Source organism: Halichoeres trimaculatus, unplaced genomic scaffold (genome assembly GCF_033239565.1).
Source record: "Halichoeres trimaculatus isolate MK-OKI-2021-1 unplaced genomic scaffold, fHalTri1.1 fHalTri1_scaffold_21, whole genome shotgun sequence".
NCBI classification, from domain to species: domain Eukaryota; kingdom Metazoa; phylum Chordata; class Actinopteri; order Labriformes; family Labridae; genus Halichoeres; species Halichoeres trimaculatus.
In genome coordinates this window covers 13,656,037-13,669,338 of record NW_027437199.1, presented here as the reverse complement: position 1 = coordinate 13,669,338, position 13,302 = coordinate 13,656,037, and the positions used below count along the sequence as shown (strand labels likewise).

General features: G+C 40.4%; 1 protein-coding gene across 1 annotated transcript in view; it reads right to left on the bottom strand.

The window, feature by feature from the left end:
• ntf3 (neurotrophin 3) overlaps positions 1-12,285 on the bottom strand; it is a 42,512-nt gene extending 30,227 nt beyond the window's left edge. Inside the window, exon 1 of the mRNA XM_074697712.1 lies at positions 12,158-12,285. Coding sequence (XP_074553813.1) covers positions 12,158-12,175 — 18 coding nt within the window. The 5' untranslated portion in view covers positions 12,176-12,285. The remainder of the gene's footprint in view (positions 1-12,157) is intronic.
• Between the last annotated feature and the right edge of the window lie 1,017 nt (positions 12,286-13,302).

The following is a 13,302-nucleotide window of genomic DNA, read 5'->3' as shown; positions in this document are numbered from 1 at the left end:
GCTACCCCTTGACATTGAGCATATTTGTCCTGCAAAACAATCCTTATCATCATAACTTATTTAGATTAAAACAAAAAATAATGAAAAACCTCATCATCAGAACAGGTTTGAGGTGTTGTTATGTTCATCCCACTAGGATAAAAGATTGAATGCAAGGGTTACAAAAATAACAACAACAACAACAACAAAAAACCTGGGCTATTGCAACCCAAATACCCACAATTGGCTTAACATTACAAATATAATAGGGCTAATAAAGTAAGAAAATGTTGTATGGCTTAATATGAGTTTTCGTACCAAATGTGTTGTTAAATAGTGTTATTCTGGAAGGGAAACAGATTTTCAGAAGTACAAATATTTTACTTAAACTACAAGCATACATATCAGATGTCAGAACATTGCCCAAGGTGGCTGATTCAATTCCAGTAAAATTGTTACTAAAGAACTGTTTGTGCTGAGTATAACCCCTGAGTGGAGCCCTGCCAGGAGTCAGCAGGTTTGAGGTTGTGCAGGCTTTAGGCATCATCACTGGCATGAGAAGCACAAAAGGAAAGTCAGGTTCAAATACAGGTTTATGAAATCATTCATTAATTACTAAATTATCAAACTACTACGACTACTAACTTCTTCGCAACAAAGTGCCACATGGCAATCACAAAGAAGACTAATTGCTGGATGTTTTCCATTGTTCATTTTTTCTTAGTCTTGTTTTTCTTCATTGTTGGATTTATTAGCGGGGTACACTTCCATGCTAATACTTAGCTTACGTGGCTATTAGCATCTGTCTTACACCACCTTCCTCTTCCATTCTGATACTCAGTCTAAACTTTAGCAGGTTGTCTTGACCAAATTTACATGCCTAAATGCATGGAGTTGCTGCAGTCGGTATTGATTGATGAGATCTGCATTCATGACCCGTTGAACAGGTGGACCATATTCAATGGCTGGTAAGTGTAAACCATCAGGACTTTATTTGGCCTTGCATGTTGTTAATAGTGATACTGACTTACAGTTTCCTGCATGTCACGCAGTGCAAAAGAAAAGTCACCGATACGTTGCCGTGATGCTGACCAGATGTAAACCCATTCTATTATTCCACACACTGGGCCAAAACGTTGCCCATGTTTTTTTTTTGTTTTTGTTTTTTTTCTGCTGCTGCCGGTTTAACTTTAAAGCCCTTTTCACACTTGATAAGAAATTCCATATAAAACAATCCACCAAATCTGGCACCAGTCTTTTTAAAGCTAAGGTTACACAACACTGCTGTAATGAGCTCAATTGGATCTATAAAGTTTAACTGAACCAAACAGCATCAGTAACGTCGCTCTCTGAGCGTGGACAGCTTTATGGCTCTGTGGAGGCAAAACAGGCATGGCACGTACACACAGCGCCAGCTCTGCACCATTTACTGTATGCAGTTGCAGTTTTACCTGTTGCTAGCTCAGCTGCTGGCTTGATGACAGGATGACATTACCCCACCATCCTGCCTCTGTAGCTTTGAAACAGCTGAAAGGCTGAAAAAGAGTTGCAGAGACTGAAGAAAACGTGAACAGGGACAGAAATCTCTAATGTTACTAACTTTTGAGTTAACTTTTAACACTGATATTCATTTTAAATGGATTTCTGGAACCTTAACCTTTTATTTAATGTTGCCTAGCAGCTGCTAGTGGAGAGCTTGATTTCAGTCTCATCCTATCTCTTCTAACACCTCTAACTCAGATGTCTGTGTCTGATAATCATCACTTAACGAAACAGTTCAAATTGGGAAAGTTTTAAGCTCTTCAATGTTTTTCATTATGTTCACAAAGTAGCCTTGATTTTCAAACTCTCATCATATTCTTTCTTGGTTTAAGTAACTTCTCATCCTCAACCAAAGACACCCTCATATAACTCATCTGAAAAATTTACAAAAACAATTGAGAAACTTTTCCTACAAACTTGCCAGACTTCAACAAATGTAAGACGCATTATTGTCAAAGGATGTTAAAGGTGTGACGGCCTTAGCTTCAGGGTAAAGATTAAAGTGAGGATTTGTCTTGTGAGGGTTGGTGTTTATCCAAAACGAAGGGACAAGTAGGGATTGGGTGTGTGCATGGTTTTTGGTTTAACCTCTGAGCGGCAGGTTTTATCTTTAGGCTATCTGAACATCTGTGAGCTCAAATATCAAAGTTGGGCTCTAATCTGACACACCAGTCCACATAGGTGTCACCTAAAGGCATCTCTTCTGTAAGGAGAAATAAAGGTGGTCACTCCCACATGCCTGAGCTCTTATACAAAAGGAGGTTTCAGCTAAACCAAACTGACACGGTGAATTTGTAGCTTTTACGTCAGAGCAGCTCACGAGAAAGAATCCATCACTGTTGTTACTCCTAATTTAGGTTCTCTTTCCATATCTTTTAAGTCAAATAATCTGCTTTGAATTCACTGTACCGCTCACTGCTGTTTTTGAGCCATAAGCATGTGTTTGTTCTGAGGTTATGTAAGAGAAATGAAGGTTATGACCAAAACAACATCTTCATGCCATGTGTCAGCAAGTGGCAGGGTGATTTTTACTGCCCACATGTGGGACGCTTTGCAGATTCATGAGAAGCAAAAGAATTTGCAGTTTTGTTAAAAAATCAAAACGTCTCCTAATTCAAATAGTGGTACTAAAGTGATTCAACACAAAGAGAAATAAGATTCAAGAAAAGAAAATGTGACTAAAGTTTGAAAAGTCATTAAAATGTCCACCAAGGAAAAAATATAAAACCAGCTGTAAGGGATCCTTTACAGATCCATTACTTGTCCATTTCTGCTCTGCTGTGGTACGGCTTTCAGCTCGATTACTTAGTCAACACCCCCCTGGCTGTTTCTTGATCATAACACAAAGCAGGAGCTAGAGACACGGGACGGAGGACTTCCTTTAGTGATTACTGAGTCAACGGTTTCCGGCCTCCATCATGAGCTTTTCCTCATCCATTCATCTTCATTGGCCACCGTAAAGCTCCAACCTGTTGACTCTAGACCTGGCTTAGTTAGTTGAGGCAGATACGTGAAGTACGACCTGGTGTCAGCATGGCACATTTTATTCTAAATGTCAATGGGATCTTTTACATTTGTTTTGGTGTTTTACTTCCTGTCTGTTTAGACTTTTTTAAATTTATTTTATTTTATTTTATTTTATTTTTATTGCAGAATGACAGAACAGGTTGTCCTCATAATGTGTAAATACTGTTTGAACTAATGCATCAGACTCCACAGACTTTGCTGTGTCAGCCCATAGACTGTGAGTGGACAGCGTGGCTCCGCCATTTACCATTTTACGGGTTTGAAGCCAAAATACCCGGTCACAGGCTCAGCCATTGGTAGCAGTTGTGCAGCCAGAGTCTGTGCAGTAAAGACCATGAGGGATTCTAGTTGAATCTGAGTGGAGCCGGGTGACAAAAATATATATATTTTTTTCTTTCAAGAGTCTTCTCTCTTCTTGGCTCCCCCCCCTGACGTGTTTTACTATCCCCCCCAAAAATACACTAAAACGTCAGCTGTCAATCATCGATAAACGTAACTTGAAACCTTGTTTTTACCATCTTATAACTGATGAAAACAAAACTTTTTTTATAAAAAAGAGAACTTGGAATACAAGGCAGACAAATAATATCTTCAAACCACCACAACAATCGGACATGAGAAATATTTCTACGAGTTGTATCAATTTTTTAAAGTTTGACCACAGCTCATCTTGAATAACTGGAGAGCTGCCAGGGGGAGCAGTTTTTTGTAGCAACCTCACTTCAAGTTGAGCCAGATCACTTCCTTTATTTTTAACGGTTTATGTGTCAGCCTGACAATGATGATCTGCAAAAATATCAACATTCATAAAAATCATATATATCTGTGGTACATTCATCACTGCCCCTGTCAGCTCCAGTCATTGCGTTGCTGTGGGAAAAGACTAGCTTATCTCTCCCTGGGTGGTTTGTGAACTGAAAGGCTGAGCTGATGAACGAGTTATCATTATTATTACCAAGTCATAAAATCCCACTGCAAACTGAACTGTCCTTTTAAAGTGAATATATTTACTACAAAGGTTGAAACTGTCACTTGAGGAAATGGAAAACATAAATGCTAGTCATGTAAGCAAGCACCTTCTGTTGCACCAGGTCAGCCAATCATTTTCTTTGATTTTTCAGGTAGAAGAAGTAAAGAAACATACCCTTAAGTGGTCAAGTTGGGACGTGTGGGAACAACCAAAGGTATTGCAAGCAAGCTGTCTTGGTGGCTCCGCAGTTTTGAGGCTGCATAATAGTCGCCTCTTTCAGGGCAGTGTTGTGCTCTATGTGCTGGGTGGTCACAGTTCATTTTGGCTTGCCAGCAGGGGCAAATCCAGAGGGGGCAAGGGTGACCTGGGTCCCATTTAAGATTTGAGAACCTGTCCAAGGCCCAACCTTTAAAGTCTTATATAAACCATATGAGCCATGCAGGAATTGACTGCTGACAAAAAAAGGTGTAAAATACACACTTCCAAACATATAAAAGATGTAAGATATCTTTTTTCTTGTCTCTGTTATTATCTACACTGTTTTGGAGAAGATTCTCTTTAAGGGACAGATGCTGCTATATTCCACAGTTTCCATGCCATCACATTTGGAAGACCTGCCGTCACTCATTTTGTCACCTCACCAGCATTATTTTTTCTCTAGAACTCTCTGGTCTTGTCCTCTTCCCCCCTGTTCATGTACTCACTGTGCTTGTCTCACTCCTCTACTCAGTGTGGACACAGACACCACACATCTCGATTAATCACACACTGCAAAGATCCAGCTCAAAGAACCTGATTGTTTGTAACGTCAAAAATATATGACTTTCTTAACAAACACAGCAGAAAGTGAGCTGACATTAAATATAACTACAAAGAAATACTTCAGAGAAATTTTTACAGGTGGGGCCAAAACAAACAAAATGCACCAGAATTACCTCTTAGTTTCACAAATTATTAATGTTTTTATCACTGTGGGCTGGAAATGCTGGTTATATGGCCACCTGTCACTAGCTGAAGGATTTACCACCTGGATGTAAACAAACAAGGATGATGGATCATGAGCAAGGCTGTGTCTTCTTAGACTGGCATGCAATCACTCCACCGGAGCAATGTGTAACCAGCACAGGCATGTGGACATTAACCTTTAAAGAGGACTAAAGAGTGGTGGTGCTAGCTCTGCTAGTGTTAGCCATATTGGCCTAGTTAAGCTGTAGACTCTGATCCTTTGCTTTGCTAGATTAAATAAAAAAGTGCTAAATTTTGACCGATTGCTGACTTTTTCCCCTTTACCTTTGTAATATTTGGTTAGTTGGTCAGTATTCAAATTTCCACTGAAGTAACTATGAAATTAGTTGGAGAGTTACTAAATCAATGAATCAAGATTGAAGTACAATGCAAAAAGAAATCAACGCAATTATGCAGAGAATCTCAGTGAGATTCAGATCATGAAAAGTCCCTTCAACAAAGGTTTGTAAAACACAACTAAGCGGACACTTAAGAGAGTGAAAGATATCAGTCAATCCTCATCACTGTCTGTATCTCAGGATGGGGGTGATATTAGAAGGTCACTGGGTCTAGCTTTAACATTGACAGAGAGTGTGAAGAAAAGCATGCTGGGAGAGGGGGAAATGTACAGAGACAGAGAGAAGTGAGACATAAAGATCCAGATGGTTAATGTGAGGGAGATAAAGAACATCAGAGAGACAGAGAGGCAGATTAGAGGGGCAGAGCGGACAGAAAGACGAGGGCTGATCTATCATATGGCTGAGCTGCTGGGAAGGCCGAGCTTCACCTTGAAGCTGCTCTGATCTGTATCTGCTCTGTCTGGAATAGGTGAGAGAAAGACATTGATATGGGCCAGGATGGGAACTTACCTTCTTTCGTGTGAGTGGGGCCTTGGTTCAGTGTAAACAGTTTAAGTTACAGGTTAAAGGAATGAATTATCTAAATGAGGGGCCCGACATTTATATGTGTTTCTGCACACTTCTGACACGCTCTAACCCATTTCTATCGGATGTGTTTTGAAACCACCCAAAAGAATGTGCAGCGTATAAACACTGAACCAAATGTGTAAACCATGCCTGAGCAGGCGAGGCTGTGAAAGTAAAATCCTATACAAAAGAGAAACAGCTACATTAAGAGGAGAAAAAACAGGATTTCTCTTTTTTGCCCCTTGCGCTTTAGGAATGCAGCGTTTGCACGTCTTTTCACAGGATTCCTCAAAACAAAAATAAAAAATGTCTCTTTAACTACACTTTAAGGACGTCATCACCATAAATTCTGATTCTACTGTTGACCAGCTGCTACAAAAAGACACTACAAACTCTTCAGACACTTGACTTCAGCAGTTAAACATCACATCACACATCAAGGACAGCACTTGTGCTCCACTTAACTTTAACGACAAAGACCCTTCATTTTCTTGAAAAGCAAAAACAACCTGCAAGTGATATGTGATGGCTGATGAGAGGAGAGTAGGATATGATGTCAAAAGTCACTGCAATCATGGCAAGTATCTTCTTTTTCTTTCATCGAAACAGGGTTTTTAATTTATTACCCGGCTATGAGTGGGAATTCAGACAATCTTAAAACTGTGCAGTGATGATAGTGAATGTTTGTAGCATCGAGGAGATAAGCACGAGTTTCATTCTATCTGAATAGTCAGCAGGTGACTCATTCGACAGATTCTTTCCAAGCATCTCACAAACATTATTACACGTTTGGTCTTCACGAACACTTAATGCTGAAAAACTCTCAGCCACTCTGAGCGCTAACAAATGTCCCCACAGTTGAAGTAAGATTGATAAAGTTTTTTCTCATACATATAAGCTGTCTCTAAACAAGACTACTTGCGTAAACATAATAACACATCTCAGCAGAAGTAATATGGAGTGAAAAAGGGGGAATTCTGAACGAGCGGGAAAGACTAACGAGCGCTGGGGTCTGATTTTGTTTTCAGATATATTTGAAATGTGTGGGGGGTTTTTTACCACAAATGATGTCTGTGGATGTTGTGGCATCTAGCGGCAAGGTTTCAGAGTGCAACAGACAAACCACTCCAGCCACTTACAAACAAGAACCTGCAGTTACCACAAAACTTGTGATTACCACAACAGACCAGCTCAAAAGCCAGTGAAAGGTTCATTCACTCTGTGCCTCTGTGGAATCATACAGGCTACCTTTGGAGAGAATACACTGCCTTTACAGCTCTAAACAACTGATTCCAAGTTGATATTCTCACCTATTCCCATTTTTTGGAACATCACACACTTGTGAAAGTGTGCTTTTGATCCACGATCCATTTCTGCAGATTTTTGTGCTGCCACACCTTCTGTCCCTAAACGCAGCTCCTGGCCCCCTCTTTAACAGACTGGAGGGTCATAAAACCATGTCAGAGGTAACTGAAAACAGATCTGAGGCACCTTTGTACAAATGCAGATGATAATGAATTAAAGCTTTGACCAGTGACCAGCTGTTAGCAGGGTCAGAATCACCCATGAAGGGGGTTGGTGTAAAGTTTGCCAACGGGCACCTCCTGGTCCCCTCTTTCTACCATTAAACATTGAATAACGACGGTAGACTGGGAGAACCATAGGGGCCGTTTACACGACAACGGTTTTAGGGTGAAACGCAAAATTTTTGTTGCGTTTCGGCATCGCATTTACACAGAAACTTTAGGTTTAGCCGACCTAAAACGCAAACTTTTGAAAATGGCCTCCAGAGTGAAATTTTTCTGAAACATGCGTGAACGCATACAACAGGACAACAGCATGGTTGTTATAATAGACATGAACTATCATGTTGTGCTTTGGTTTGTCAATCTTCTTAATCTGCTGACTGTCTTTCAACAAAATGTGCATCTGTTGCTCCACTTCTGCACTTAGTATTCACCAATACACCAGATGATCAGCCCAACTCTACTTCAGTTTTTAGACCCTTGGTGTTTCTGTGTAAAGAATTTTTTTTCCACTGTATTTTCATTGCATTTTAGCGTTTTCAGATGTAACGGGGCCTTAGTCTCCTAAGCAAAGTCAATTCCAAGAGCACCATAGCACTGGATGCAAAAATAGTTCCAGTTCTATGGGAATTTATCAAAATGAAGCTCTACCTCTTTGTCTATTTGTCTACTTAACGATTCATCCTGTAATTCAAAACTGCAGGGACTGGATGGATCCAACGCCAAAGAAACAGGGACAATGTAGTAACTGTACATCGACACAGACGGTAACTTGAAGAAAAAAAGAAAAGAAAATGAGATTTTTATACTGTTCAAATAATAAATATCTGCATGCACTAATACTCTCAAAATTTTGGTTCATAGGGGGTGGAATACACTTCAGTGAGGAAGAAAACAGAGCAGCAGAAGAAAACTCGATAACAAGCAAGCGTGTACTGTGGTGTAAAATATGTCAGAGGAGAAAACAGTGATTACCAAGCCCCCCATAAATGTTTCCTTTAAACTTAAAATCTAAAAGCATTTTTTTCTTCTCCTGGTCGTTTCTCTAAGTTTCTTAATATTTTGTTTTCACATATTTTCTTGATACAAGAATCATTAGCTAAATGTTTGATTTTGTGGTGCTCCCTTTACAAACACCTGTTATCTTAAAGAGTACTCTACAAACCAATTTTGTGATGTCACACTAGTCTGACCAACCTCTGAAATCTATCTTTGGAAGAGACCAAAACATGCAAGTTTACCTCAAATTTAACCCCTCAATACTGCAACAATACTGTACATGGATATAAACAGAATAGATGACATGTGGAAGGATCAGTGCCCTCTTAAAATATAAGTCACAGGAAGAAGTGGGGAAACATCTCTGTCAAACTAACAGCGTCTACAGGGAATGGCACTTACATCTGAGAAAAGCTCATCCACTCAACTGCTTTTTTAATGTTATGCAGTTTTTCTTGTTTTTGAAAGAAATTAGTCAACAAGTTCTTGTTTCAACTGTTTCCTGGGCACCTTGCCCATTTTCAAACATTTTCATCCTGAATAAACCTTCAAGTCGTAAGTTTCAGGTGACTTACAAACTGTGTTTGCTATTTTTGGATCACTTTCATGTAAAAACTAAAAACCACTAACAAATGAAACTGTAATTACACATAATTACACGAAAAAGGAGGGCCCAAGAAATGAGCGACGTCACATGTTGACAGAAAAGATTTCCAGAACAGAGAGGTCCAAGGACACTCAAGCTCCCAGGCAGTCCCTCTGGAGGTGCCGTAAACACAGCTGAATGAAACATCTGTGATGAGTAACAGAGAATCCATCCAGGCTGCCTTTTCCTCTTTAAATGTTCAGCTCATGCTCTTATAAATGATCGATGGACAACATCAACGAGGTACGGAGCAGGGACAAGCTACCTCAAAGGTCTGGTTCACAGAGAAGAACATTTGACAGCTAACAGTTTTACACGTGCAAACTGCATTTATGTAACTGTGGTGCACGACACAAAAACAGTACCAGTTAGTCAACAAAGAGAGTAAAACTTTTCTGGATCACTTTAAAAGCAGCTGCTGTGAACATCCTCCAAGATTCTGAGTTTCTGCAAGTTCTGCACATTTACCTTCTTTAAAAACAGAAAGCTTGGAATGATTGGCTACTGATTCGTATTTACAGAAGCCAATTATGTTGAAAGGCAGTATCTTTGGCCAGCCATAAATCTCAAACATGACTATGACATAAAGCTGAATAAAAGCTTTTGTTCGGTACAAACTTCAAGGTGGTTCTGTTTCTAATAACCAAAGAAGAAAATGAACCCAGAGGATTTTGGCTTTTGACCAACAGAAAGAAGGGAAATACAGAACGTTAAACTCCAGAGAGCTGGGAGATGAAGATCATATGGTTAGCAAGTATGGGTAGCTAACCTGTTTGCTAGGATGTTAATCCTTTGCTTTGTTTCACTTTCACACAAAATACCACAAATACTATCAAGACAAACCAACAAAGCAACTTTTGTCGTCTCAGAGATCATCAGAGCAACAGAAATAAGAATGAATTGCAACATTGAATTGGACTTTATGTTGACTCTTAACTATTTAAATGACATCCAAGCTACCTGTTAATTCCAGAGGAGTTAAATGAATGATATGACATGATTGAAAATTAAGGGAACAAGTAAAACAGGCACAGAAAGATAAAAAAGAAGCTGATTGTTGAGCAGAGTTTACACTCAGGTAGGTTGGAATGCAGGGCCAAAAGGGACATCATCGACTCTCCGATCAGTCTGTGAAACCACCTAGCAGCCATTTCGCCCTCTGTCTACGTTAAGCAACCTAATGTTGTTGTCTAAAGCCTACCCTCTTAAGTTTTCTCTTTCCTCCTGCAATAAACACAAGATGAACATTGTTTAAGTGTTGCAGCTGGACGGCACAAAGAGCTCAAACATGCACCCAACAGCCTACAGCAGGAGTGGGAAGCTTATCTTCAAATGCCTTGAAGGCCATTTCCTAGACTTAGGTGCAACAAAGGGAGCTGCAGAGTGGGATGCACCCCTCTCCCATCACTGTCCCTTCTTGTGCCCTTGTTGCCTCATCCAGCCGAGTGCCGGCACGCACGGAGAAGAGCCTCTGCGTCCAATCTGCAGCTCCAACAGCTGCTTTGGCAGCCTTGTGCACACACTTCCAGCACATGCACGCACACACATAAGTGGACTCCCACAGCAGCAGGAAAGCATCCAGCAGAGGCTTGAGACGCCCACTGATGTGCGCCATTATCCAAAGCCACAGAGCACATGTCATGTCAAAGAGCCAACTGTATAGAGGACCATTACACAGGATTTTCTTCATGTAATGTTACCAGACTGGACACACACACACACACACACACACACACACACACACACACACACGCACACACACGCACACGCACGCACAAACAGGGACATAGTATAAGTATTTTGGGTTACTGGGCTATTTGGCTCTCATACACTGTGCGGTATCAAATATTCCAAATCATCTCTGATGGGATAAATTAGCCTCCAAAAAAGCTTGGTTTAACTACATTAAACAAACACACACAAAAAGAAACAAAAAATTCAAACAAAAAAAAAAACAAAACAAAACGAAAGTTAGATAAAAAGTATTTACAAGAGCACACATTCAAACGTTATTAAAACATAACTCCAAACTACAGGAATCGCAATTAAGTCATCATTTTTTGCCGTTTTGCTTGACTTTATATATAAACGTTCAAGATCACTTTCTTAAAATAGTTAAGTCTTTGTGCATGAGTAGCAGTTTCCAAAAATGATCGAGTTTAGAAACTTTTGCATAGCAAAAATTTCTGGAGGAACTCTAAACGCACAGAGGCGGTTCACTCCTTCCACTGTGTGCACACGAGCTTCACTTTGCATGCATAAACTAACTCCATGCGTAAATGCATACATATTCAATGCATCTTCGCCCTGTGTTGTGGTTCAGTCGTGAAATAGCAGCTTGCACCAGCACTTATTGAGCAAAACAATTTGCGCGTCAGTAATCCAAAGACACAAGCCGAACCACATCTGAAGCGTTCTCGTGCGCACTATCCAGTTCCGCTCCCTGCAACACGCCTTTGAACTGAGCGAGACTTCTGAGTGCATGAGAACACAGCAGGACTCCTATGTTTGTGTGCGTAAGCGAACTCTGCAAAGACCCAACCCTTCTCTCTACCTGTGCACACACACATACACATACACACACACACCAGGAGAGAGACGAGAAACAGTGAGTTTGTCCTCTCCTGTTTGCCCTCAGGCTGCGCACGGCGTCTCACATTCTACCTTGATTTACCTGACAAAGCTCAAGCTTAAATGAGTCCTTGGACATATCATGCAACTCCCCTGTTACTTAAAGAGTGAATAGTTAATCTGGATCCACTAAATCCAATTTAGCAGACTCAATGTGATGTAAATTCCAGTTTCAAAACTTTTTAAAGCCTTTCATTTCACAGATACCCCGAGCCGCGTATCTCACAGTATGATGCGCATTTTGGATGTTTTCGAGAAGTTGAGATCACATCAGTCATGCCAATCATCTTTATCAGCTTGGCTCAGTCCATGTGTCGTTTGATTTAAGGAAAACCTGTAAAAGTTGTCCAGCGACAAAAATGCTCCATGAAACGTTAAAGCAAAGTGAATCAAAGATGGTTCCTACCGTAATAAAGGTAACCATAGCATCGGCGGTTTAGTATCCAACAGAGTCGACATGAAGGTGATTAAATTTTAGACAGAATCCTTCGGCGAAAACTTCCCACTTTCAGAGGGCTGCCGCTGGTCTGTGCGCCACACTGGTTCTGTGTGGAGAGGATCAGGGTGTGCGTAATGCTCTCTCTCTCTCTCTCTCTCTCTCTCTCTCTCTCTCTCTCTCTCTCTCTCTCTCTCTAACAACATAATCTACGGCGCTCTCTCCGTTGCAGGACAGATGGCTCTTGGCGCATGTTGCAGCAAAGACCTGCATGCATGCTGCCCCTGTCTGTCAGCAGGGCTGGCCTGCTGACATGAATTAGGACACAGAATTAGAAGCTTGTGTGTTTGTCTGTCTCAGTCTCTGCTCTGCATGCATGTGTGTGTTCATGACAAATGAAAGCTTCATGTCCTTATGTAGTGATGGCTGCCAGGTTTCCCCAACTATGAAAGTTTGAAACCAAATCCTGTTGTGCTTTATTGTTATAAGTTATTTTTAGGAACACTGATGACTTTGGACTGACTCCTGATTCAGGCAAATTCACACAATTCATTTTGAGTTAAAGTTCCTGTGAGGAGTTTGAAAGTCATCTTAAAATCCACACTTTAAAATGAGATTATCAGCACCAATATTGCTGGTTACAGAATATTTTGAATTGCTACTTCTTAGCCTCCAGTTCGGGTAGATCCGATCTCCATTTAATTCCAAAACAAACACACCCCTCACTAAAAGTAATTTACGACATTGTGTGGAGACTACGGGCCACAAGGTGGCGAGGGAGTGCATTCAAACAATTAAAACAGATCCTCCTCATAGCATCTTTAAGGATAAAAGGTATTAATGTGCCCATCTCTGATCATTTGTACTGTAAAAAATTGAACACTGATCCCAACCTATGGCTCATCTGCTTTTATGAAGCTTGCTGTGAGCCAGTTTAAAGGTAAAGTGTGTATCATTTTGTGACATTAGTGACACCTTTCCTTTCTAAGCTAAACTTCATATTGACAGATGTGTACTTCTTCTTTTTTGTGGTGACATCCATGTATTGCCAAATGTGCTGGTTGTTAATGTGTATGCTATGGGAATTTTGCTGTGAATAATGCATGCGTATAGCT